The 27,780-nt window shown below is 33.1% G+C and overlaps 1 protein-coding gene across 3 annotated transcripts in view; it reads right to left on the reverse strand.

Annotated features, from left to right (window-relative positions):
* Nucleotides 1-6,692: 6,692 nt before the first annotated feature.
* The window catches only part of CCDC18 (coiled-coil domain containing 18), a 98,875-nt gene continuing 77,787 nt past the window's right edge, over nt 6,693-27,780 (reverse strand). The window contains exons 21-29 of one of the 3 annotated variants that reach the window (XM_051993328.1): nt 26,858-27,071; nt 25,227-25,326; nt 24,518-24,634; nt 22,897-23,040; nt 21,252-21,455; nt 20,050-20,187; nt 17,993-18,193; nt 13,339-13,809; nt 6,693-8,202 (exon numbers count right to left, since the gene is read on the reverse strand). In XM_051993328.1, coding sequence (XP_051849288.1) covers nt 8,188-8,202; nt 13,339-13,809; nt 17,993-18,193; nt 20,050-20,187; nt 21,252-21,455; nt 22,897-23,040; nt 24,518-24,634; nt 25,227-25,326; nt 26,858-27,071 — 1,604 coding nt within the window. In that variant the 3' untranslated portion in view covers nt 6,693-8,187. Of the gene's footprint in view, nt 8,203-12,584; nt 12,910-13,338; nt 13,810-17,992; nt 18,194-20,049; nt 20,188-21,251; nt 21,456-21,806; nt 21,975-22,896; nt 23,041-24,517; nt 24,635-25,226; nt 25,327-26,857; nt 27,072-27,780 lie in introns of those variants that run through there. The other 2 variants (XM_051993327.1, XM_051993329.1) reach the window with 2 other exon arrangements.

The raw sequence follows: 27,780 nt of genomic DNA on the forward strand, positions 1-27,780 counted from the left end.
TGTGTGTGTGTGTGTGTGTGTGTGTGTATGTATGTATAGAATATATATTCTCATATGAGAACTTCCTTGCCTTATGTTGCTGGCATTAGAATGTTAGGCCCTTTGAGGGCAGATGCTTCCTTTGTATCTTTGTTTTCTCAGCCCCTAGCAGAGCAATGGGCCTATTAACCAACATTGCACAGATGATTGCAGTAGGTGAGAGTGGGTAAGTTGCAGAGAAATCAGAAGCACAAGGATTGAGAAAAGCCTGTTGTATTTAGTAATAAGATCTTTGGTGACTTTGGAGAGAAGTTTTAGGTGTATAGGGGGTGACCTATTGAAATGAAATGAGGAGTGGGAAATGAGGAATAGAAGAAGTATGGCTTTTTTAGGCATTTTACCATGAAAGGTGAGGTTCTCTCTCTCTCTCTGTCTCTCTCTTTCTGTGTGTATTTATATGATAAGACTGTTTGAAATGATAGTTTCTTCCTTTCATTTTTTAAGGACAAGAGAGATCCAAATAAATTTACTCTAGTTGAGGGGTAAAGAATCTGATTAAGAAAGTTCACATATGGAAATAGTGAGAAATAATGCTGTAATTACATTGGAAATGTAAATTGGAGCCAGATGAAGAAAAACTTTGAATTCCAGGTTTAAGAGTTTGAACTTTATCCTAAAGACAATGAGGAGTTATTGGAGAATTTTGAACCGTGAAGTGACATGATTTAAGTTTGTATTTAGAGAAATTAATTTGGTGTCAGATACAGGATAAATCAGCAGGGGATCCGGCATCAGAGAGGCCAATTAGGATCCTGAGGCAAAAAACCTAAAAAGCCCTTCAACAAAGATTTCCCAAACAACAAAGGTTGAGACAAAATGGTTTCCTGACTCATTTTGAAATGAGCAGGAAATTCTATTATTCACAGCACTCTACTGCTGGGACATGTGGGTTAATCAGGATTTAGCAATATTTAGCTCTCTTCACAGCTATTGTTAATAGTTACTCGAGTGCCACATACATTGTAGGGGATAGGTCAATGTGTATTGGTGAGTCTAAATCTGTCATCAGACCCATACAAATATCTTATAACTAATTTGGAGAAAACCTGTTATACGTCTGTTCTCCATCCTGTGACTTGGATTTTTTTTTTTTTTGGTAGAGGATTTGTATTTTATACAAAAGCTCACCAGATTCATTTCTTAAACTAAAAAAAAATCAAATATTTACAGCATTTTCCTTTTTTCCTTCCTTAAAACAATGGAGGAAAAAAATCCTTGTAACAAATATACCTAAGGTAAGCAAAACAAATTCCTTCATTGGCCATGTTCAAAATATAGACAGCTATTTCATTCTGCACCATATGTCTATCACTTCTCTATCAACTAGAAGACAATATGCTTTACTGTGTGTCCTCTGGAATTGTGATTAGTTGTTACATTGATCAAAATTCTTAAATCTTTACATTGTTTTTATTGTATAATTATGTACATTTATAACAAAGCTTCTTTGGTACACTGTAATCTTTTACTGCTGCCCTTTGTAGTTATCTAACTCAATTCCCTTTTGTTAATTTTTTGTAACCAAAGATGCACCTCCATTATCTCCTCCTACCTCATTCTATCTCACTCTACTCATAAAACTCTAATCAAAGGATACCAAACACCTACTAATGGTCTCTTCTCAGTTCTCTTCTCTTTGACCATCCTTAAGATTCTGATACTATTTTCTTTGTAATTCTGGATCCTTTTGCCTGCTAAGACCCTGGTCTCCCCCGTTTGTTTTGTCTCCCTGAACACACCTCTCTTTGTTTTACTGGATCTTCTTCCACTTTACCTTCTGTAAATGGAGGCACTTTCCAGTAGGTCTAGGGCTATTCTTTTTAGAAATGCTCACTCTGAGAGATTTCAGTCATTTTCACCTTCCACAACTGGGATATCTATAGGAATAAAAGCCGGCTGTAGCCTTGGCCTTTGGGACATTTGCCTAAGATGATCTGTCAATGTCTCAAATTTAGCATGACTATCACATTAGGTGAGTATTGACCTGGATGTGCTGACCCCATTGGGGGAAGAAGGAGAGCAAAGTCTGACAGCAGTGTCTCCTTTGGACAGGCTGGCCTAAGCAAGCCTCTGTTCTAAAAGAGGACTCTCATTGTCTTCCCACCAGTGAAACTCTTCTTACCAACTATGCTTGCAACTATTAAAGGTTCTGTTATCTCCCTGGGTTCAAAATGTCAAATCATCTTTGACCTCATCATCCCCTTTTCCTTATCTCTCACATCCAGGAAGCTAATTCAATTCTTTATTGCATTATAAGTGGTACATTTGTCAGGTTTGACTTATCAAACTTGAAAAGATTTAAAAATGAGTCAAAAAGGGAGAGAGAGAAAAAAGAGAAACTAAGAAATAGTTGTCAACTGTGCAATTTCACATATAATAAATTATAAATTGAGATTGTCTTTTGGAAGAAATGAGATGGAAATCAGTAAGGAAATCAGTAAATCAAAGACTTAAGAGTTGGAAAGGACTTCAGAAGTTTTCAGGGCAAACTCTCTCCAACTCACGAATCTGTCTGTAAAAGACTCAACAGTTAATATATTGAAAAACTTTTAGCTATGAGGCAAAATGAAAAGAGAGACAGACTTACTACTTGAATAAAACTATGATAATGAATGATGAAGCAAAAGCAATTTATAATCATTCAGTTCTTGCTTGGCTTCCATATACTTTGTTAAGAATCCACTTCAAAGTAAAAATGACAGAACAGAAATGGTTAACAAGGAGCCACTTGTTAAATTTCTGCCTATCCTTTCAAGCATAGCTCAGGTTCTACCAGAAAGCCTTCCTTGATGTTCCTATCAGGAACAACCTTTATCATAGATTCATATTTTATTATTTTTTAAAATCACACAGAGAGAGATACACATACAACATGTAGCTGTTTAGACTTTTGTCTTCATCTGTGTAGAAAACTTCTGGAGCATCTTTTCCTTCCAACAAAGCAGATTACAACGCTAGACTGGGACAAATCTTGAATTCAGATCTTCCTGGGTCTGATTGGCCTTTACTCTACTACCATGGCCTATCATACCTATAGGGATAGAGACAAGGGTAGGACCTGTGACTTCACTAGTAGAGAGACCAAAGTGATAACCTTCTCTGCTTGATCAAGAAGATGTAAGTAAATGAACTAGAGATCAAGAGAGCCAAAAAAAGAGAGAGAGAGAACAGAAAAATACAACCATATGGAATTTAGTGAACATTATTTGAGCCACTATAAAGGGGAAAGACCACTGAAATCATAGGACCTGGGTTCAGATGCCACTATACAATTTTGGCAGGTCTTCAATCTTCATGAGTTTTCAATTACCTCATTTGGAAAAGCAGGGGTCCTTCCCTTCCAGCTTTGGATCTATGATTTATGACTGTCAAATTTTCAATTGATAGAATTTGTTATACTTTGCCTCAAAAATGGGGAAAGGAGAAAGATCAAGAAAAGAAGTGGGACTCAGGCCCTGGTGTGCCTTAGTTTTCATCCTAGCATATGTCCATGAAATTATTAAAGTATTCAAGCAAGGGAGTCTGGAACTTGGTTCCATATGGGCTTTTTGAGGCTACATAAACGCTTATCTCCTTCAGCACTTGAAACGTTTTCTTGTTACACAATAGGTGCTCAATCAAAGCTTTAATTCTTGTTTTAACCAGAATGAAAACAACTCTAGGATGTTCAGAAGCACTCCCAGGATTAATAGAATTTGTTCTTGAGTAATTGTACATACGACTGAGGCCATCTAGTGGGCCTATCAGCCTCCTACAGAGAATCCGTGCATTCTAAGACTTGGGGAGGGCCAGGTGTTAATTTGGATCCCACCCTTCCTGCACTCTACCCTTGACCCCAAGGAGTTTCAATCCCCTATCCCAAGTGCTGTAGCCACAGACTGCAGCTAGATACAATTAAAGTTCATAATTCTTTTCAAAAAGATAAGCTTCACTAAAGCAAAACTAGAGGCAAGGGGACAGCAGAAGCTTGTTCATATACTACATGATGCCATGGACCTGGAAGACAGAGGGAATGGATGGGGAAATAAAGATCAATTCTTTTTTGAGTATAGAGAGGTCCAAGTGGTTAGTGTATGTGAGAAATGGCTCTTGGTCTCAAATATATGTGTTCATTCTTTGTATAAGATGGCCCCAAAGTTTCATGGAGTTTTAAGCTATTAAAAACAGGAAGACAGTCCATAACTGAGTTAAGAAAGCATGTTTATATAAAAACTCAATCTAGCTCTAACCCACTGAGGTTTTTTCCCCTTTTGAGCTCTAAATAAAGCAAAATTAAATTCTTCATGTTTCTTCTGGATTTATTTTATTGGAATGAAATTGGTGATGATATAGTAGAAAGAGATATGAAATTAGAGGACCTGACCCCAAATCCCAGCTCTTTTAACAAACTACCTATAAATCAGGTAATTTAACCTCTCTGGGACTGTGTCCTCAATGGTAAAATAATGGAAGTTGAACTAAAATATCATTACATTTTTCTTCTAACTCAAGGTCTTTAGATGACACTAATTTTTTACTTCATTTGGACTGAATCATATACTTGGCTGAACCTACTTCATAAAATAGAGTTTGCCCTGATTTCTAGGTATCCAATCTGTTTTAATCTTTATAAATTCTTAAATACTAAAAAAGACATCTCTACATACAAAACACAAAAAGATGATTCTATGTGAAACAATGAATTTCATTTCACAACGCTTGCTTAAAACATGCATAACAACCACCACCACATAACATATAATCAAGCAAAATGAATCCATACAGTGGCTATGTCCCTCTGCATCTTGAGTTCATTACTTCTCTGTCAGGAGCTGAATAACATGTTTCATCTTAGGTTTATCATGGGTTCTCTGGAGAAATGTTTGGTCACTGCATTGATCAGAATTCTAAAATCCTTTTAAGTTTTCTTTTTTTATAGTGTCATGGTACTAGTATGCATTGTACTGGTTCCGTTCACTTCACTGTGTATCAATTCTTTCTACTCTACTACCATTGACCTTCTTTCATAATTTATGTCTCAATACCATCTCATTATATTCATATGTCACAGTTTGTTTTGCTCTTCCTTGTGTAAGAAGTGGTCTAAGGCATTCATTTAAGATTTACTTATTTTAACATTCAACCCTTTCAGGATCAGGGAGCTTGTTTTACTTGTTACTATTCCCTCCATCTTAGCCTTATTCCCCAATTTTTTTATAAGACTGATGTATTTCTAATTATTTGGAGGGGTGTCTCTGTGTGTGTGTGTGTGTGTGTATTCGTGTTCAATCCTCCTCTGTCTTGTTTTAGATTACACTGAGGTTCATCTAGTATCCACTTCTCCCATCCCTCCCTCCATGGCTATATGTTATTCTCATGAATCCCAACTTTCTTCATTTCTTCTACCTTAGTTTATTCTTCCCTCTCTGTCCTTACTTCAAATATTTAAAACAGAACCCACCCAGTATTCAGGTTCTTTAGACATTTGTTTCTTCTCCCTATTAGAATGGGAATATTACATCATCATAATGGCTCCTTCTAGCTGCTCAAATAAATTTGCCTCCCTAGGTTTTTCTGGACTGTTAGGTTTGATTTTCAAACTTTCTTCTCAACTCTGGACTCTTCATCAGAAATACTTGAAATAAGTGTTCCAGGTCTTGTGTGATTCTAACTTGTAGCTTCTTCTTTCTGTATCCTTATATTATTTTTTCTTTGATATGGAGGTTCTAGAATTTAGCTGTGACATTTTGGGGACTTTTCCTTTTGGCATTTCTTTTGGAAGATAATTAATGGTTTATTTACATCTTTATTTCATTCTATTGTTCTAATAGATTGTTTGAAAACAGTGTCTAGCTTTGAAAAAAACTTCATGAATGTTAGGGATTATACCACCTGGGGTTTGGACCCTTGGATCTCTGAGCTTCAGGAAGCTGACTATCTCAGGGTGTTAAGGACCTCAAAGCTTTATGCTGCCTCAGGCTCTGTAGCACTACAGAGAGACCAAGGAGAGGTCATATAGAGGCTTGGGTTTAGAGAAAGGTCTATGCAAATATGTTGCCTCCCAAGAGCCATTTTCCCATCTCATCAAGGAGAGGAAGACATTGCACCAGAAAGAGCAACTGCCATCACTGGGCCAAGCCCAAGGCCTGATTAGGAATAGCAAACCCAGACTCTGTTTGTCCCTAGCACTTGAGTCATATGAGCCATGCTTCCTCAATGCTAGCATTGCTCATAGTACTTTACAAGCCACTGAAGAAGGCGAGGCTCTCACTACTAGGTTCTTTGACTCTGGCAACACTTAAGTACATTCCTTTCCTTGAGGGTCTGCCCATGGTAATAAAACAAAATTATGAAAAATGAAACCTGCTGGAGAGGGAAGAAGGTTGTCTTAATTGTGAATAGATATTGGTATGAATCTTTTGAATTTTCTGTCAGTATTCACATGGGAGCTGGGAGCCATTTTCCTTATTTGTAAAGATGTAGGCATAGAGCAAAAAGAGATCTTGTAGGAAGAACTGGTAGATCGAGTCATAAATTAGAGAACTGTTTAAAAGCTCTTAAGATGTAAGCCACAGGATGCAGTTACAAATGAATAAATAATTAAACCTCCCTTCTTTTCTACAATCTCTCAAATAGGTACCTAGTCTTTTATTTCTATTCAATCAACCAACCAATCAAACAATAAGTATTTATTAAGTACCTACAATGTACCAAGCATTGTAATAAGTGTAGGAGATACGAAGAAAATCAAAACAGGCTCAGCTCTGGAGGACATTACATTCTGAGGATATTATATGTACATATATAAGCATATACAGCACATAGATCAAACAGACATAAGGTAACTGTGAAAGAGAATTTCCTCCTATTCCTTCTTTAAGGGTACAATTTTAGGTTCTTTTTCATCACTTACCAAAATAAGGTATTGATCTAAAGATTGGAAATCCTGTGATATCATCCATAATTTATTTTTGAAGAAAAAAATACAAAAAAGCATAGCATATAGTTTGAGTCTCTAGTAGACTTATAGCTCCAAATTCTTTTTAACATTTATCATCAATACATTTTTCTTTATGCAAAAAAAGTTTGTAATATTCAGCAAAATCATTTACATAGTGGTAAATCTTTCAAATTTCAGAAAATAATCAGGGTTTGTTAAATAATGTACAACACTTTAGCGAATTGGGGAGGAACAACTATCCTCAGGGAAGCAAGCGATATAAAAAAGTGGGTCCTTTTGAACTGGCTATTACTTCTGATATTAGCATGTGTTCATTCTTCTTCCAGCATGTGTTTTTTCTAAAGAAAAAGCACTGAGTTTGGGACTGTTTCTGCCAAATAACCCCTTAGGGTAATGTGGCTTGCTTTCAAGATTAATTACCAAATTTTCCAGCTTTTTGCTTCCAACGTCTGATGCCCTGTCCTGCTTCCTGTGAGTATGTGAATGCCCTGTGATCTTTGTCAGGAGCTGTGGTAGATTGTATAAGCTGTACAAGATTGTCCCAACTTGGATCTGGAGAAGGATTCTCTGATGGAACCTATAAGAAAGCCTACCTCCCTATTGGAATTTCTAGGACAGGAAAGTCCATCACTATATCATATATTGGACCATATTATAAGAGAGGAGCATGGGCTCATGATAAAAGCTTACATACTACTTGTTACTTTTCAATATCACACAAAGATTTCATTTGATCCCAGTCATGGAGAATAAATAGGAGCTAACTAGCAACAACAACAAAATCAATAATAGAATGGCCTTTTAGATCATTACCTGTCAATTTAAAAATCAGATATTAATACAAAATACATTAAATAAAATAGATTAGCACTTGACTACAAATTTTTAAAAAAACATTAAATTAAATTAAAGCATTTTTAAAAGTACCAAACAAATCAACAAAGCATTTAACTAGATGTCAAATAAAGACCAAAGAAATATTATTAGGTTTATTAACAAAAGAGCTATTAAGTGACATTTTAAAAATTATTACCTGAAATTCAAATTAAAGTTTTAAAAATACTTCCTCCAAAAGATAATGTAATGTTAAATATAAAATTTATTCAGTGATAAAAATAGTCAATATAAAATAGAAACTATATATGGTACTTAAGGATAATAGAGGGCCAATGGTTCAATTTTCTCATCATATCAGTATCTTCATTTAATCACAAATCTTCCTCCTGGAATAATGTGAAATGCACAAGGTTAATATATTCAAAATATTATCTTTTTGATTTATCTCATTTGAGAGATCCCACTATAATAATTATGACTAAAACTTAATCCCATTAAATGGGGAATATTTTCTATAAAGGTTTGTTGAACCACAGCGGGAAAAAATCCATAGAGCTTACAAGGAAGTAAAACACTACTCCTAATATTTCAAGATCTATTATTTTCTAGATATTTCCTATGGCTCAATCCTGGGCCCTCTTCTCTTTGACCTCTATATTATTTCAGTATTTTGATATATGGGATCCCATCAGCTGCCACAGCATCTCTATACAGATGATTACCAGATTAGCATATCCAACTCTAAGCAACATCAACTTATGCATGGACTTCTCAAATTGGATGTCTTGTAGCCATCTTAAACTCAACCTGGTCAAAGAGAACTCATTTCCCCCCAACTCCCTAACTTCCTCTAAATTTCTCTACTCTTTGAAAACCATTAGTCTCCCAGTCATCTAGGTTTCCCAACTCCTTAATTCCTTACTCTCACCCCAAAATCTAATCTGTTGCCAAATTTCCCTATTTAATCCACCCCTCTATTCAACTGCCAAAGAGATTTTTTTAAAAGCATAGATTTGATCATGTCATCTCTCCACTTAAAAAAAAAAAAACTCTAGTGGCTCATTATTACCTCTAAGTACATGTCTTTAAATATAAAGTCTGTTAAAAAGGCCTCTTTTATTTAAAGGTTTTCATAACCTACCTCAGAGCAGGGACTATGTGCTTTTTTAATAATAACTTTTTAATTTCAAAATATATGCAAAGATACTTTTCAGTACTTTTTGCAAGGTGAACCCTTGCAAAATCTTTTGTTCCAAATTTTCCTTCCTACCTTTCCCCCATTCCCTCTCTCAGACAGAAAGTAATCCAATATATGTTAAATACATGAAATTCTTCTATACATATTTTCACATTTGTCATGCTGCACAAGAAAAATCAGATCAAAAAGGGGGAAAATGAAAAAGGAAAAAAAAAACAAGGAAACAATAACAACAACAAAAAAAATACTATATTGTGATCCACATTCAGTCTTCCCAGGCTCTTTCTGGATGAAGATGGCTCTCTCCATCACAAGTCATTGTTGAAAAGAGCTATGAGGGATTGTATTTTTAACCATTTTTGTATTTTTGGAGTGTTTAGCATAAAGCATGAAACATATTAAGCATTTGATAAATACTTGTGGATTGATTAATTTATGATGTCATTGTTATAGATAACTATCTTATCCACATTTTCTTATACTGTACAACTTCTGTATGCCTGTGTAACTACTACTGTATATGTGTTTTCCTATAAATCTTCCACAAGGTGTCCACGCTGAGGGAATTACAACATGGTAACCAATGGAACAAATGGGCTGATCTTCCCTTTCTATATGAATGATCCATTCCTTCTTGGTCATTAATTTCTTTGATACACTGACACTTCTTTCTCCTATATGTCTTTCTCCTTTTTCATGATTCTATCCTAGAAATACTCAAAAAAAATAAAAAATGGGAATGTTGTTATTTTGGCACAATGGCTTTTACTTTTCACCTCTTCTCTTAGAGAAAGTACTCACCACCAAATATTTGATAACTGGGCTATATTCTACTTTTCCAATGCGGTAAATCACATTTCATCTCCAGCCTATGCATCTTTGCATGAGCTGTGCCCTATGTCTGGAATGTTCTTCTTGGGCAGATATGATTTTTTTTTAAGTGAATTGCTGAGTAGAGAAAGGAGGTAATATACAATTGGAGAAATTAAGAAACACTTCATGAAGAAGGTAGTATCTGAATTGGTTACTGAGGGAAAAGATTTTTACAACTAGAAATGGGGAGGAGTCATTCTAGGTATAAGAGGACAGCATAGGCATTTTAAGTAATGGAAAAAGATGATGTTAAGTAGGGAAGTTTAATTGGAATATAATAGAATGAGGAGTGAAATAAAGCCAGAAAAATAGAATTGAGCAAATGGAAGCTAATAACTTTATGAGACATCAAGAATCAGTCAAGGTGAGACTTACATGAACTGATGCTAAGTGAAATGAGCAGAACCAGGAGATCATTATATACCTCAACAACGATACTGTTTGAGGATGTATCCTGATGGAAGTGAGTTAATTCAGTTTCAATTGATCAAAGATGGACAGAAGCAGCTACACCCAAAGAAAGAACACTGGAAAATGAATATAAACTTGCTTGTGTTTTTGTTTTTCTTCCCGGGTTATTTATACCTTCTGAATTCAATTCTCCCTGTGCAACAAGAAAACTGTTCAGTTCTGCACACATATATTGTATCTAGGATATACTGTAACCTATTCAACATGTAAAGGACTGCTTGCCATCTGGGGGAGGGGGTAGAGGGAGGAAGGGGAAAAATAACAAAAAAATAAAAATTTTTGAAAAAAATAAAAGAAAATATAACATATGTCATTGGAAAAACAACTGACCTAAAAAATAATCCAGGAGAGATAATTTAAGAATTAATGGATTACCTGAAAGCCATGATTAAAAAAAAAAAATCTTGGACATCATCTCAGTGTCCTGATATTCTAGAACTAGATGGGATAAAACCGAAATTGAAAGAATACATTAATTATCTCCTGAAAGAGATCCCAAGATGAAGACTTCCAGGAATATTATAGCCAAATTCTGGAACTTCCAGATCAAGGAGAAAATATTGCAAGTAACTAAGCATACTTGAATTGTATAGTGAGCCACCATCAGGATAGCACAAGATTTAGTAGCTTTTACATTAAAGGACCAGCGGGCTTGGAATATGATATTCCAGAGGACAAAGGATCTAGGATTACAACCAAGAATCCCAGCAAAACTGAGTATAATCCTTCAAGGAAAAAATGGACATTCAATGAAATAGAGAACTTATAAGCATTTTTGATAAAAATACGAGAGTTGAATAAAAAATTTGATTTTAAAATACAAGATTCAAGAGAAACATAAAAAGGTAAACAGGAAAGGGAAATCATAAAGGACTTCATAAAGTTAAACCATTTACATTCCCTAAATAGGATGTAAAACTTTATCCCCAAAACTTTATCACTGATTAGGATATTTAGAAGGAATATACATAGAGACATAGGTATGAGTTGACTTTGGTGGGATGATATTTTTTTTTAAATTAAGGTGTGAGAAAGAGGGATGTATTAGGAGAAGGGGAGAAAGGTAAAATGAGGTAAATTATTTCACATAAAAGAGATGTGAAAAGAGTTTTTGTTATGGAAGGAAAGATAGGGTTTACAGGTGATGCTTGAATTTTACTCTCATCAGAATTATTTCAAAAAAGGAATAACATACATAGTTTGGTATAGAAACCTATTTTGTCCTATAAGGAAGTAGATTAGATAGGGAATAAAAGAAGAGTGGGGCTGATAAAAGAAGGGAGGGCAGAATGGAGGAAGCAGTGGTCATAAGCAAAATATTTTTGATGAAGGACAGGATGAAAGGAGAGAGAGAAAAGGATAATGGAAAATAGGCTGGAGGGAAATACACAATTAATAATCACAATTGTGAATGTGAGTGAGATGAACTCAGTCATAAAACAGAAGTGGATAGCAAAATAGATTAAAAACCAGAAACCAACAATATGTTATTTAAAGAAAACACTTGAAGCAGAAACACACACAAAGTAAATAAATGTTTAAGTGACTGGAGCAGAGTCTTTTATACTTTAGCTGAAATAAGAAAAAAGCAGAGGTAGCAATCATAATTTCAGACAAAGCAAAAATAGACCAAATTAAAAGAGATAAGCAGGGAAACTACATCTTGTTAAATGGAATAACAGATAATGAAGTAATGCCAATGCTAAACATATATACACCAAATGTAACCAAATAGTTAAAGGCAAAATTAAATGAGTTGTAGAAAGGATAATAAAACTATCAATCTTCCCATTTCAGAAGCAGAAAATAAACAAATAAAATATATTAAGTGGATGAATAGAATTTCTTTAAAGTTACATATGATAGGCTTCTGGAGGATACTGAATGAGAATAAAAAAGAATATATCTTTTTCTTAGTGGTATATGGCAGCAGCACAAAAACTGATCATGTATTATAATGGGCATTAAAAATTTCACAAATGCAGATAAATAGAAATGTTAAATCCATCCTTTTCAAATCATAATGCAACAAAAATTACATTTAACAAAAAAAATTTCAAAAAAAATACATTTAACAAAGGACTATGCAAAAGTAGATTAAAATTTATTTGAAACTAAAGAATCTAAACTTAAAGAATGAGTGAGTCAAAGAATAAATCATAGAAACAATAATTTCATCAAAGAAAATGATGAGACAAAAAGCCAAAATTTATGGGATTCAACCAAAGCAGTACTTAGGAAAAATTTCTCTCTAACTCCTACATTAATAAAATAAAGAGCAGATCAATGAATTGGGCATGTAATTTAAAAGTTATGAATAGTGATTAATAACCCAATCAACTTTACAAAAGTCAATGACAACCAATAAAAATTTATTCTGATGCTCAGAGCTCAACTATGTAATTTAACATATAATAAGAGCAATTTATTTCTATTAACTACAATTTAACTCTGAACCTACTGAGCCCTTCTGTCTTTCCCTCTCTGTGAGCTTCACCCTTCCATTTCTCTTTTGTGTCTCTGACTTTTTGCCATCTGCTTGACTCTTCCCCTGTGAAATTAAAGTGTATTTTTTAGTATTTGTTATACTTACTGAATAAAATTGTATATTCCTTCTTTTTAATTTCAAAAGAAGCTAGATGTTTCCTATTTCTCTAGGAAAAAAAGTCATTAGTTTTTCCTTGTGCAGCCCTTAAATTTTTTTTGTGTATCATTTTCCCTCCGTAGAAGACTCCTATACCCATGTTTAAAAATGGTCATTATTTTAGTTTAATTAAAATTCCCATGTTATAAAAAATATTCCCATATAAAAAAATCCTCTTTTACTTTCCAAACACCAATTTTTCTCCCAAATATCAACTTTAAGCAAAAAGCAAAAGTTTTCATAGTACAGAAAATTCTATCTGAAAAATATTTTTCCCAATATAGAAACAATATCCACTACAAAAAAAAAATGGTATTCTTCACAAAAATACAATACCTGATTTGTACCAAATGCTGATATAGAAGACTTTTTTGACAATCTTACTTCTTTGTTTATGTATTTTAACATTCCACTAAGAGTAGTGAAGTCATTACTTTGAGAAGCTTCATCATCATCTGCATCATATGCCATTGGGTCAAATACATCTGATGAAGTATAAAGTATGTCTTTTTTATTTTCTGCTTCTGTTGGTAAAGGATTTTGAATGAGAACTTGCTTTAGATCCTCTAAGAGTTCTTCAGAAAGATCTTCATTGTCATCAGTCTTGTAGCTTAGGTCACTGGCACTAATAGAGCGACGCAATTTTCTAGATTTGAAAAATGATGGCTGAGGTTGTTTGAAAAACCTTGCATCTTGAATATTATACATTATTTCAGTAGGAGACAAAAGTGGGACTGGTAGATACTTGAAGCCTTCAGTCCTTTCACGCCCAGAAAGTTTGGCTTGCAACCTAGTTACCTCTGATTCCTAAATAAAAATAAGGAATTTGGTCATTCATATATCGTGAATTTCAGACCTGGAAAAGTAGTTCAAACTTTTATCCAATGTAGTATTACTTTGCACAAATATCCAGAGAAAAGGATTCGCTTGTCTCTGAGGTAAACCATTGCATTTCACAAAGTTCTGAGTATTAATTTGGTTTTCAAAGCCCCTCATAACCTGGGCCTTTCCTACCTTTCCAATCTTCTTCCATCTTATTCCTTCTTTTACATACTCTTATGATTCAGTGACATTGGTATTACTGTTTCTCATACAAGATAAGACATATTTCTTGATTCCATGCATTTTTCTAATTCAATTTTATTTTTTTCAGTTTTGAATTCTTTCCCTCCCAACTTCCTGCTTCCCACCCCGTTGAGAAAAGAAAAAAATTAAAATATATCTAGTTGAGAAAAACAAATTACTATATTAACCAAACAAGTCCCCTCACCTCCAAATTAACATATCCTTAATCTGAACTGAGTCTATCACCTCTCTATCTAGATGTGGTAACACATTTCATCCTAAGTCCTCTGGAACTGTATAGTTGGTTCCATTATGTTGATCAGAGTTCCTAAATTTTCAAAATTGTTTATCTTTATATATCCCATGAACACACAGTTCATCTGCTAATTTTACTCTGAAGCAGTTCATACCAGTCTTCCCATCTTTTCTCTAAAACTATTCCCCTTCATTATTTCTTACAATATAATAGTATTCCATAATATTTATACCATAATTTGTTCAGCCATTTCCCAACAGATAACATCTCTTAAGTTCCCAATTCTTTGCTGTAATGAAAAGAGTTGTTATGAATATTTTTGTACATATGAGTTCTTTTCTTCTTTCTCTGATCTCTTTGGAGTATACAGTTCGTAGTGGTATTGCTGGGTCAAAGAGACTCCATAAATTTTCAATTTCTTTTGTCTGGGAAATCTTTCTATCCTCATCTCTTGTCTTCTGGCTTCCTTCAAGTCTCAAGTAAAATTTCATTTTCTACAAAAGACTTTCCTTTTTCCCTTTAATAGGGGAAGAATTTATTATCTTTCCTCTGACATTTTCTCTTTGATAAACCTTATTTATGCTTTATAAATGCAAAATATAAATGTAAGGTATTGTCTCCCCATTAGATTGTGAGCTCCTTGAGAGAGGGATTATTTTTGTCTTTGTTTGTGTCCTCAATACTTAGTACAGTATTTGGCATATAGCAAGGCTTAAGAAATGCTTGTAGATTTATGTCTTTTAACCACTCATGACAAATCTGTTTTAAATTTTTCCTATAATTTTTTTGCTCCCAGAATTAACATTATGATTAATTCCTATTCAGGACTGAAGAGCTAAATAGGATAGGGACTGATTTGTATTGTCATTAACATAGGGAAATCCTGAGTAAGGAAACTCTCTACCAGTGCAGGATGGTATCATTTCTGTGACTTCTAACCTTAGAGAGCTGCCTAGAGCACTCAGAAACATGCTCTAAGTCAGATGTATCAAAGGCCAGCCTTGAAATCATATCTTCATAGTAATAAAACCTTTTGTTATATCCAGCTTTCCAATTCTTCCTGACTTAGCAGGCTACAAATTCATGCTGCTACTAGACATCATCTCTCATTTATAAAATTTTATCCTAGATAGTACACAGCTAAGCAAAAAGCCCTTCAAAAACATTCACATGACTTCATTCAACCCAAGGAAAAGTGTGAAAAACAAACAATTAATTTTATGTTGACAGGCACTATTAAATATAAAATAAAAAGAATGAAAACCATTAAAAACTGATTCTTCCCTTCAGAACTCCAAAAAGAGATTAGATGTGTATTAGGTAGCTTGCCTTCCCAAATAGCATTTTAAAATCAACAGAAATTATTGTGAACAGAAATTCAGTTGAAACCTTTGATAGGGAAAGCTATGAGAAAAAAAAGAATACTGTTACTTAGTAGATCAATCTGGTATTGTGTAAACCTTCCATTTCTATTAATTTAATGAAATTTGGCACCCCAAAAGGATGAGGCAAATCTAATTTTTTTATGTTTCTCTCTCTTTGCCTGTATCTCCCTTTCAATATCTTTATAATCTACCTAAATTCAGATTATTTCCAGATGGGTACGCCTAGTTTTTTTGATGGCAAATTTTTCCCTTGAGTCCTTACTAGCACATTTTAGCAAAGTGGGCTATAAAATTATGTGTTGACACTAGAGAGGTAGACAAAGGGCCTATTCTTTAAACTAAAATGCTTAATCACAACATTTCAAACCGAAAGGAAAGTACAGAAGAATACAAGAATACAAAGCTTACCTTGTTTGGGGATCCATTACATAGTATTATCTTGGTTATTTGGCATAGTTGTAGCATAAGGTATCTTAAATAACAAACTTTTATTATTAACTTTTTAAAGTTTTTTGGTAGAAATCACAAATATATTACATAATATCTGCTAGAAGTTCAAACAATATGAAATATCACATAACTGTTTCTTGATGACCCAGCATCATAATTAGGAATGGTACTTCTTGTATGGTGCTAAAATCCAAGGATGCCTGCAGAAGGACCTGGGGTGGCTGAGGGAGTCCTCTCATACTCTCCCCTGACTTTTATTTTTCTAGTGGGAACATCTCTCTTGCTCTCTTGTGACTGTTTCTGTGTTTATTGTTGCTTTCTTTTTAAGTGAACTGGTAATTGACTAATAGCCATCTCTGCATCTCTGCTGACTATCCTTTCTTCTCCTTCCTGGTTTCTGGGCTTATCTGTACTACTAAAAAGTTCTTTATTTCAGATTTTCTCATTGAGGAATTATTAGATCTTCTGTCATTTTCATGTCCTTAAGTTTTTTCCTAGCAATTTCTATCTTTCATAAACACAAGGTATTTTTGTTGACTTCTAAGACTAGTCTACTTTGAACAGTCAAGGATGCCAGATATCTGAACATTTGATAAGAAGAATCTTATATTATACTCATCTCAATGTGATTTAGGAAAACAGGAGAAGTTTGGGAGAAATAAAATAGAATGGAGAAGCTAGACAACTTCCTAGCTTTTTCTGTCAGTCTTTTACAACATGGCTTTCATGTTTTGTTTAAAATATAAATTCTCAAGAGCACAGAAATAATTTAATAAAAGTACCCAAAAATGTATTCAGAAAAAAGTTCCATTAGTGTGGATAACAGAGAAAATTATATCAGAAAAGGTACTGAAGTGTTTCTAATTTTTTAAAAATAGTCTTCTTAGCAGAGTTTTTGGATTTTCAATAACTTTACATTCTACAGAACTTAAAAGTTTCTTTTTTTAAAGAGCTTCCCGATTTTCAAATAGCTAGTTCACAACCTTTTTTGGGCCTTAACTGACAAATTTAACATATATACCAACAATTATGTAGCCCTACTGGCATGTTTTATATTTGTGTATTAATACTAGTTTTTTAATTCCCCAAATTTTGGAAGCAGAGAAAAATAAATAAAGGTGAACACCTAAGTCCACATATTTGATGTCTTCAGACTAGTGCTTATATTTAAAACCAATAATAGATAATGAACTTCATGATTTTTCAATTTAGCAATTTTAACAAATATTAATTCTTAAATTTTTTTCTGACTTTTTATTGGCATCAAACAGTAAAACAATATGAGCCCTAAAGTAGGTAGGCTAGGATTAGGTGAATTTAAATTTAAAAGTTCACAAAACTTTCCCTGTAGTAATATGAAAGAATATACTACATTAATAAATATATTACTACTTAATAGTAATGATAAGTGCATTTTTTTCTTAAATAAGTAGAGAACTAATCACACATCATACTCTTTGTTGTTGTTTAGTTGTTTCAATCATATCCAACTTTTTGCATGCCCCAATTGGGGTTTTCTTGTCAATGATACTGGAGTGATTTGCTATTTCTTTCTCCAGATCATTTTACAGGAAAATGAGGAAACTGAGGCAGAGCAAGTAACTTGCCTGGGGACCCCCAGCTAGTTAAGTGTCTGAGATCAGATTTGAACCCATCAGGAAATATCTTAAGATTTAGCATTCTATCTACTGTACCATCTAGATGCTCCCATCATAGTCCTTATCCAAGCAAAATGTATAAGAAATATAAGGAATTTAGGAATGACAATTTTATGCATAATATATTTCTTTAAAGTCAAAGCTTTAAAGTTTTCTAGACTTTATAGTCTACTTACTTTAACAAGCAATGCTTCGTTGGCAGCTTGAATCACTTCATTCTTGTCCTGCACTTGTTTATGCAGATTGCTTAAAGTACCCTGAGTTTCTTCTAATTCATGTTTTGCCTTCTCTAATTGAACATTTAGTTGCTGAACTGAAGATTTCTGGTTGTCTGAAGATACCTTCCATTTTGTACGATTTTCTCGATGTGTAAGCATCTAAATATTTTAGGACAAAAAGAAAGTGTCATAGATTTGGTTTGGTTTTATATTTCCTTAATGTTTTAACTATTTAATTTAACTTAAATATATAAGCAAAGCACCTCATTCTTTTTATGGCTAGAAATGTCTTATTTTTCCTATCCCCAAAATTAGTTTTCCCACAAACCTTATTATTCAAATTGCTGCTTTTTAGTGGAACGTTTTTAACTGTTTTTTCCAGCATTGCTATTTAGAGACTGCTACTCTTTTTTCTTTAATCTACTGCAATACCATTTTTCTCATTTTTATATTGAATTAGTCCTCTTTTTAAAATTAAAAATACCTATCCAAAAAGAAAGACTTTTTAAAATGGTATATAGAGCAATAAAATAATGCTACTAGGAACAAGATTTACATTGTGTCTGCCAATTATTTCTTTTAACTATAAGATAATATAAAAAGAGACAGTTAAAAAAAATAGAACAAACATCATCTAAAAAGAACATAGAGGGCATTACAAGCATGCAAAATGAATGGATTATTAGAGTAAGGATATTGCATTTGATTCTAAGTTTATGATAGCTAGAGCAAAAGAAAAGAAACTTTTTTGTAGAGACAAAATATTTTTTGGAACTCAAGAAGAATTTATTGCATGGCATCTTTGTATAAGAGATACTGCATAATAGAGTGGATAATACCATCAACTACAATTTCATATAAGACAAACATTGTTCAAAAAGAAAATATTTTTATCAACTCCTCTATAAAAGCTAAATACATATTGCACAGTATAATTGTTTTTACGAAGCTGAATAACTGATCATGTAATTTTTTTTCAGATGAAAATAAGACAAATATTTCTATTTGAATGAACAAATGAATAAGCATTTATAAAGCCCTTGCTATGTGCAAGGCACTCTGTCAGGTTATTTGGATACAATTATAATCACAAGAGAATACCAGCAGAATGGATAGCTAGTCTCTCCATGAGACTCTTTAAAACAGTAGCTCTCTCAAAGGAGTCTGAATAATGCTGGAGGATCAATTTAAGGTCATAATTGAGTATTCTATTAAGTACATGTAGTACAGCTATTGTAGTACAGATATTATGTTGGTTAACATAAGGGCCATATGGTTTGGGAAACACTAAATAGGAAAGAAGTAGAAGACATTAGTCTATTATAAAAACTGAAGATCTGGAATTGTGTTCTTGTTAGATAGAAGACACTTTTATGAATATTTAAGACAGGTTCTCCTTATCTCTCAGTGGCTGAAAATGTAAGGACTCATCAAAGACCCAATGTGACTCTGATTGGCACAGGAACTCTGATCAGCTGTTCTAGCCAGGTGGTCACCTACCTTAGCTTCCTGAAAGATTTTAAAGTCCCTTACAAACTGGCTCCAATCATCTTCTGATATAATCCATTAATGGCCTTTTTTACCATCTCCAGTCATTTGCCTTTGCACTACCCATCCCCCATGCCACAGTTCACTAATTTCATCGCTTTTTGGCGTCTCTTGATTATTTCAAAACTCAGCTGAGCTCACATACCACTTCCATATTGTCTTTCCTTATCTCTGTAGTGCCAAAAGCCACCTCCCAAAAGACAGATCTCTTCTCCCAATTGAATATAAGGTCTTTGAAGGCCAGGATATCTTAATATCCCACATCTCTAGTGCCTATCACAGTGCTCCACCACACATATAAAGCAAGCATTTAAATACTCCTTTTTATTCATTCCTTCACTCATTTATTCATTCATTTATTTATAGAAAATGAATGTTTGTTGATTGACTTTAGCAAAAATACCCAGACAGAATCCAATGAACGTTTATCCAGGCTTACTCAGTCTAATTCAATTTGTTTTCTTTACCTCTAGATGATAAGCTTCTTTCAGTGATTCTATTTCTGTTAACAGTTTCTTTACTTCTGCTTGTAGTCTGGCTTCCAACTGAGTTTCACGTACTTGTGAAGCTCCCAATTCTTCAGCCAAATGGTTCGCATGTAATTCCTTCAAAACACACAAAACACACATTTTAATTTTAAAAATCTAAAATAATCCAGCAAATGAACAGAAATGTGGTTTGGGAAATAAATGTTTAATGAGTGACTACTTTATACAAGGCACGGAATTAGAAGCTCTGAAAGATTCAGAGATAAATAAGACTAATTTTTGTTTATAAGATCCTCAAAATCTAGTGCAATAACACATGCTTCATAACTTGTTCCTTCCAAGTTTAAAGATAGGCTATCTTCTGCAGGTCATAGGAACTGTTTATAGAAATAGTAACATGCATCACAGTAACATAGGAATAGAAATAATACTATAGAATCAATATAATGAGGAAAACTAGTGGTTGTTGAAGTTAGTAAAAATATTTACTTAATTATATAATTAAGCAATGTAGGCTTAAAGACTTATTATTTCAGAGTATAACAAAACCATATGAGCAAATACCTGTAAACTACATTCATGTCTTTGTATGATACCTATATTATATAGTACACTTAGATGCTTTTTGGCACTAGTATCATTTCTGATAACCCAGTTAGGACTGGGGCTATTAAGTAAGACAGGTAATTTTCTAGAGAATTTTCTTTTTATTTAGGAGTACAAAAACATAATACCAAATGACTGTCATATATGTTCCTTGCCTATACTGTTTATGAATATAATCAAGCAGAAAATGTATATAGAATATATGCTTTCAATCAACTCAGCAAAAGTTCAGGGTCAAAAATATTTAACTGACCCTCCCTGCCCCTCCCCCCCAATTGAATTAACATCCATCCAGTGTAGGGATCAAATGAATTTTTGGTGGTTAACATCCAACCAGAGTAGGAATCAAAGGATATTATCAGTGATCATGTCTAATGAGTAAATGGAAAGAAAGCTTGTTTCCATTGGTCCTCAGCAAACTTACTTAACTTTTAAATTTTAAAAGTTGTACCAAACATTTCCTAATACGCAATTTATTGCAAAAAATCTAGATTAAACCTGTTTCAGAAATCCAAAAAGTAGCTGCCATAATTTAATAATAGCTATAATAAAAGAAAAATGGTTTGAATAGAAACCTTCTCTCTAGAAAGATGTTTTGTTTCATCTAGTTCATTTGCAAGTCTCTCGGCTTCTCTCTGAGCTTGGACTTGCTGTCTGCGGGTCTCCAGTAGCTCCTGCTGAGTTTGCTGAATCTGCTCCTCTGCTAATCTCACCTGCTGCCCTAAATCCAAAGCTTCTTTGTATTGGGCAGCAATACATTGTTCCTGCTCTTTCATAATCTGAAAAGCAGAAATCATTCTTAAGTTTCATATAATGACTGAAAACCCTAATTTTTGCCCTGATGCCTCTTGAAAGAATAGATACTGAACATTCCTATTCTGCTGCTCATTACCTTTTGACCCTGAGGAAATTACTTAATAACAGCTAGCATTTACAAAATCACTTTATACACATCATCTCATATGACCTTCACAACTGTGTAAAGTAGGTGCTAATAATACCCCCTTTCTACAGGTGAGGAAAATAAGGATTAGAGGAGTCAGGTGACTTACAACCAATAAGTGTCCATGGCAAGACTTGTACTCCCACCTTCCTGACTCCAGGTCCAGCATCACTGGGCTACCTGCTGACATCATGAACCTCTTTAGGCTTGGTTTCTTCATTTTTAAAATAAAGAATCTGGACTCTTAAATTTCAAAGAAGGCCCGCTCTTCCAGCTCTAGATCTATGATCCTACATGAACTTTTTTTTTTCTGATTGTGCTTCTTCTCAAGTTCTTCATATGCTAGGAAGGAAATCTGTAATAGAGTGTGCTTTGGACAATACTTAGCAACATATAGTAATTTCCTTATCAGAAGCACATTTTATCAGCACAACATCAGTCAGACAGGTCTAATAGAATGTTTAAACTTGGTTAGGTCTAATGGAATATTTGAAAGAACCCCACAACATCCTAGCATGTGCAAACTATATGACAAACTACATGAGCAGACAGAAAAGTCAAGAGATGAGTGATGCTGTGGAAGCAGAAATTTTAAGATCCACCAAATGATGGGATATATGGGATGAAGGACAATAAGAAGTCAAGGATAATGTTATGATTACTAAGTAACTGGAAAGAGATAGGGAAGTGTGGAAAAGGAGAGTATTTTAGATTACTGTTTTAGTTTTCTTGCTCCTAAATATACGTTACAAGTATGTAAGTTTGTATCACTATATTAGTCTTTAAAAAAAAAACCCTCAAAGATTAGGTATCACAATAGGCAACAGGTATGGGAATACTACACATAAATAGACACTAAAATAATGACAGCAAATTGAAAACCAGAGAAACACCTAACTGCATTCCACTGTATCTCACTTTAAATAAAACAACCTTCTGGAGAAGAAAAATAAGAAGCTGATTCTTCAATTTGCAAAATTAACAATAGTATTATCCTTTTAAAGATGACTTTTATCAATGTATTAGAAACATGATACAATGTCTAAAAAAAATTTTAAACAATGTTTTTAAGCACATACAGTGTGCTGTTTATGGAATCAGCATTGGTTACATAGAAAAAAATGCTTGATATTTCTTAAAAATTGAGAAATTAACTTTAAAAGTTTGATCAATACATGTTAAAGCTCTGTGATGTTATTCATGCACAATAGAAATGAATCACTAAAATGGCAATTTTTATTCTTTAAGGTGAAAAATCATTTAGAAGAATAACTTACATTCTCAATCTCTGTTATTTTCTGTTGTTTTCTTTCTGTTTCTTTTTTCAATTGATTAATCTCTTGTTCATTTTGTAGTACTTCAAATTCTTTTTCACGAAGCTGGTCTTTACTATTTTGTAAGTCTTCTTCTAAGACTTCTATCTGGATATTAAAAAACAACTAATTAAGGTTATCATGACATCTTAATTGTTATTATTATTATTGCTTATTGTTATTATTGTACACTAAGAGGTAATTCCTTAAGATTACTAGGGTCCTAATTCTAAATACGATAAAAAATAAATTAAAATTTTGACTTATCTCTATAAACTATTTTGTTATTTAGCATTATTTCATATTTTTCTAAAAAGGAAAAGCACTAATACTAAAGAAAGTAATACAAAAAATGTCATATGTATTTACATCTACACAATTACATACTAAAGACTATTTCCATTTTATTGACAAATAATAAAATTATACCATATTAGTTTTTCCATCACAAATTGTGATCATCTTTTCTTGTCAATTTATTTGTTTCACATAAAGAAATCTGCAATATCAAGTCTTTTATCCTAAACTACAAAACTTAACCTGAAAAATGCCTGTATACCAGTGGCCTTAATAATTTCCCTTCTGAAGTTCACACTATTGGTGCTCTCAATATTCTTTTCTATCTTTTTATTTCTAGAATACTTATCTACACTGACTTTAGCACTTGCCTTCCTCTCACTCACTATATTCTTGTTATGTCAATCTCATCCAGTCCCATGGCTTCAAGATCATTTTTATGAGGCCGATTCCCAAATTAATCTGTATTTCCGTCAAAAACAATTTCCTGAGCTTCAGAGCTGTATTTCCAACTCTTTACATCAAATTTTTATTTGGATGTTCCATGGCACTCCAAACTTAATACAGACAAAACAAATTCATCACATTACCTATCTTTCTCTTTCTCACTTCCCTATTTCTATTAATAGTGATTATATTCTACCATTATCCAGGCTTGAAATTCTGGACTTGAATTTCTAAATTCTCTCTCAGTTCTGTTACCTCATATCCATCACTTTAATTTGTTTTTAACTACTTAAATATATTCCTGACTAGTTAACCTATCTCCATTTTCTTCCCACCTCAATCTCACCTGTATACATTATTACTAATTTAAACATTCTAATGTGCAATTCTGATTACATAATTTCTCTGTTAAAAATTCTCTAAAAATAGTTTAAAAGAGTTTCCCACTATACAATCAAAAAAATTTATTTCAGGTCATTTCTCTTCTAACATAAAGGATATCATAATATCCTTATATAGTTTTAAAATGGAAACCAATTTTTGCTTTGGGGAGGGGTAATAATTGGTAAATTTTCTTTTTGCTGATATGGATTTCTAATCTGCTACTCAAAGGAAAAAATACTACATAAATATTTATAAGTTATTGTTTTTGTTGCCTATGGCAGCCATTTTTTGCACAATATTTGTAATAATACATTACACATACATATATACATAAAATGATGCACTGTATCTGTATTTTAAAATACAAGATAGAGGTTGTTTTTACATAACTAGTTGCAACCTAAATTATTTAAGTTTCAGAGCATCCAAAGGCTTTATGAAGAATTCATTAAGTTACCTGTTTATTAGATTCCTTAAGTTCTAGTTTTGTTTTCTCCAGAGTACCCTCTAATTTAATTATTTTTTGTTCCATTTCTCCTCTATGTTCACGAATAGTAATGTCCAATTGTGTAACCTAAACAAGAAAGCAAATAATATACAAAATTGCTAAGGATTCTTTTCTACTATGATAATAAAATTATTAGGAAAACTCATATTTTTAATAAAGTTAATACCAAATATATTGTACAGCAGTATTCATGGGAAGTGTAAAGAATTCAAACATATAGTCTGAAAAGTAAATTATTAAAGGGCCATGCTATGAACTTCAATATTTTGGCTCATAAACAGCACACACACATTATAAATCCACTGAACAGAAACCTAACATAATCTCAAATGAAACATAATAATATAATTGATATAAGATTACTAATTAAAAACAAAATAAACAACCTCATCTATCTAAAGATTACTTCTTAGAAGCTGCCCCAAATCTTATTTCTGTCATCACCCTTCAAACTCCTCATCTTATCCCTTCTAATAACTAGGGAACCAAATCCTTTAATTCCTGTTTTATTATATTATCTAGCCCAAGAGGATCAAAGGCTCAGATAATGAAGTCGTATAATTTAAGAATTCACATGTCAATTCAGCAAATAGCATATCAAACTGTTTAAGTGTGTTGCAATATACAAATCTATTAAAGTATCATTAAAGAAACTGACTTGAGCGGCTCTTTGCTTCAGTTCCCAATTTCTATCTTTCAGTGCCTGGTCCATGTTAAGAAGTTCTTGCTTTTTGTCCTCAATATCAAGCTTGCAATCTCTACAATTTGACAAAGGAAAATACAACAAACAAAAGGATACTGAAAATATAAACTTTATTAATAGATAGAATTCAACTAGTAATTTTTCCTGGAAGCTATAAAAGAATGCAACATTTCCTTATCAAAGGATCTTTTGAAAGATGTGAATGAAGATCAACAATGTTGTTATTTGATCACAGATTTCTCAAAGGCAAAATAATGTTATTTCACATTTTGTCATTTTAAAATGAATTATTACAAATTAGTTATCAAAGCACAATCACAACTACAAGATTGTTTTGAAGTAAGTCTGAAATGATTAATAATCATCTTTTGCTTCAAAACTGCCTTTTTTCCCCCTTTTAACAGCTTGTTAATTGCTAATGCAACCAAATTTGGAATTACAACTTAGGTTAAAAACTTGTAAAGATTTTGTCTTTCCAAAAACCTTTGCAATTATTAATCTCAAAAGTAAAGCTGAATTGTCCTTGGGATTTTGAAGCAATTGAAATGAAGAAAACAATCATTTTTTAAATTCAAAGTTTTCTATTATCTTTTCTCCTATTTTCAAATGTCCAAAGGTAAAATGCCAATTTTTTAAAATTACCTTTCAAACTTGGAAAATAACCTATTTATAATTCTTCTAAAAATTCTTCAATAAAGAATAAATCAAAAGCAAATATTCATACTACTTAGAAACAAAGTATTCAGGATTCTCTAAGGCAAGGATGATAAGCTTTCACCTATTTAAAGCTTGGCCTTCTTAGAACCGTGGGTTAAATGGATTATTTTAGATCTTGCCTAGAATATGAGAACAACATAGTTAATAACAACATATTTATATAACTATTTAAAGTCTTATAATGTGTTCTTACAATGATCTTGTAAGATACACTATAAATGAAAAGCTGAGATATTCTGCAAGCTTAATAATAAAAATTCTTATGTAAAAAACCCATGAAGATTTGTAGATATCTCAGTTTAGTCTCATAACAATCTTGCAAACTAAGTGTTATATGTATCATCATCACCATTCTACAGGTAAGGAAACTGAGGCCAAGAAATGTTAAGTGATTTTCTCCCAGGTTCAGTAGTTGTTGGAGATGCTTACCAATATTACTCCTATCCCTGGGTCTCACACCAAAGAACTAAGTTAAGCTCAGTCTGCTTCTCTTATAGGAATAATTCCTACATACTGTCCTTCATAACTTATTGTTCTGATGTAGCTCCTGAGTCCTATTCACTTCTGTCAAACACCAACCCAGCACTTACCATTTATTATTAACTCTCAGCACCCAGTAAAAACAATTCTAGCCCAGTGGTGACATATGTGGCCAAAGGTATCCTTGGTATGAAAAGAGTTAAAGCTATGATCAACGTGGCACAATGACAATGGAGATGATCAGTCTAATAGATGGATAGATAGTCTGGGGAACCAAGCTGGTCAGTACTTCAGATGTCAGGGTCCTTCATAATTTAAAGTAATTAGAGAAGGCAAGGTTCTAATGTGAAATAATACAATTATAGTGTCACTTAAAATGCTTAACTCACCTAAGTTCAGCTGTGAGATCCTTTATAGTGGAATACTTTTCCTCCAGAGATATTTGAGCATTCTGTAGTACATCTCGCAATTCTTGCAGCTGCTTTAAAGTATTTTTTAATTCTACATGAGCATTTTGCAGTTCAGTCTCTAGTTCTTCTCGTTTCTGCAAGGCTTCCTTTAGATCATTTTGAGAATGTTGATGTAGTTTTTCTAACTCTTTCACTGTTATGAGGGAGAGCAATTTTAAAACCATAATCTACTATTTTAGTATCGAGATCTCTGTAAATAATCATAATGAATAACCAAATTTGAATCATCTTCAAGTGATTATAAAAAAGAGCAAAACACTGAACACTCATAGTTCCTTGCAATCTCACAATCCTAAATTCTCACTTTATTATAATTCAAAAATCAAACTGACATTCATTTATTAATTGCCTATTATGTACCAGGTTTTGGGCTAGGTGCTAGGACACAAATAAAAAAGTGATACAGCCCCTGCCCTCAATGAGCTTACATTCTACTGGGGAATACAACATGTTTACAGTAAAGTCATTGCAGGATATAAACAAAACAGTGATGGAAGTAAACTAAAAACTGAGAAAGTCAGAAAAGGTTTCTTGAAGGAGGTAGCATTTGAGTTGAGCCTTGAAAAATGCTAGGAGTTGCAAGTGGCAGAGTTGAAGAGGGAGGGCATTCTCGGATGGGGGCAACTGCATGGATGAAGATGGGAGATAAAACATCATATAAAGGTAGTCATAAGTATGCTAATTTGACTGAAGCACAGAATGCATGAAGGAAATGCTAATTAGCCTGAAATAATAGGTTAGAGAAGAAAGAGTGTGAAAGACTTTAAATAATAACCAGAGGTTTTTCTAGTTAATCCTAAAAGCCACAGGTAGTCACAAATTTCTTGTTTCTCTAAAGGAGA

Source organism: Antechinus flavipes, chromosome 4, assembly GCF_016432865.1.
Source record: "Antechinus flavipes isolate AdamAnt ecotype Samford, QLD, Australia chromosome 4, AdamAnt_v2, whole genome shotgun sequence".
In the NCBI taxonomy this organism is placed as follows: Eukaryota; Metazoa; Chordata; class Mammalia; order Dasyuromorphia; family Dasyuridae; genus Antechinus; species Antechinus flavipes.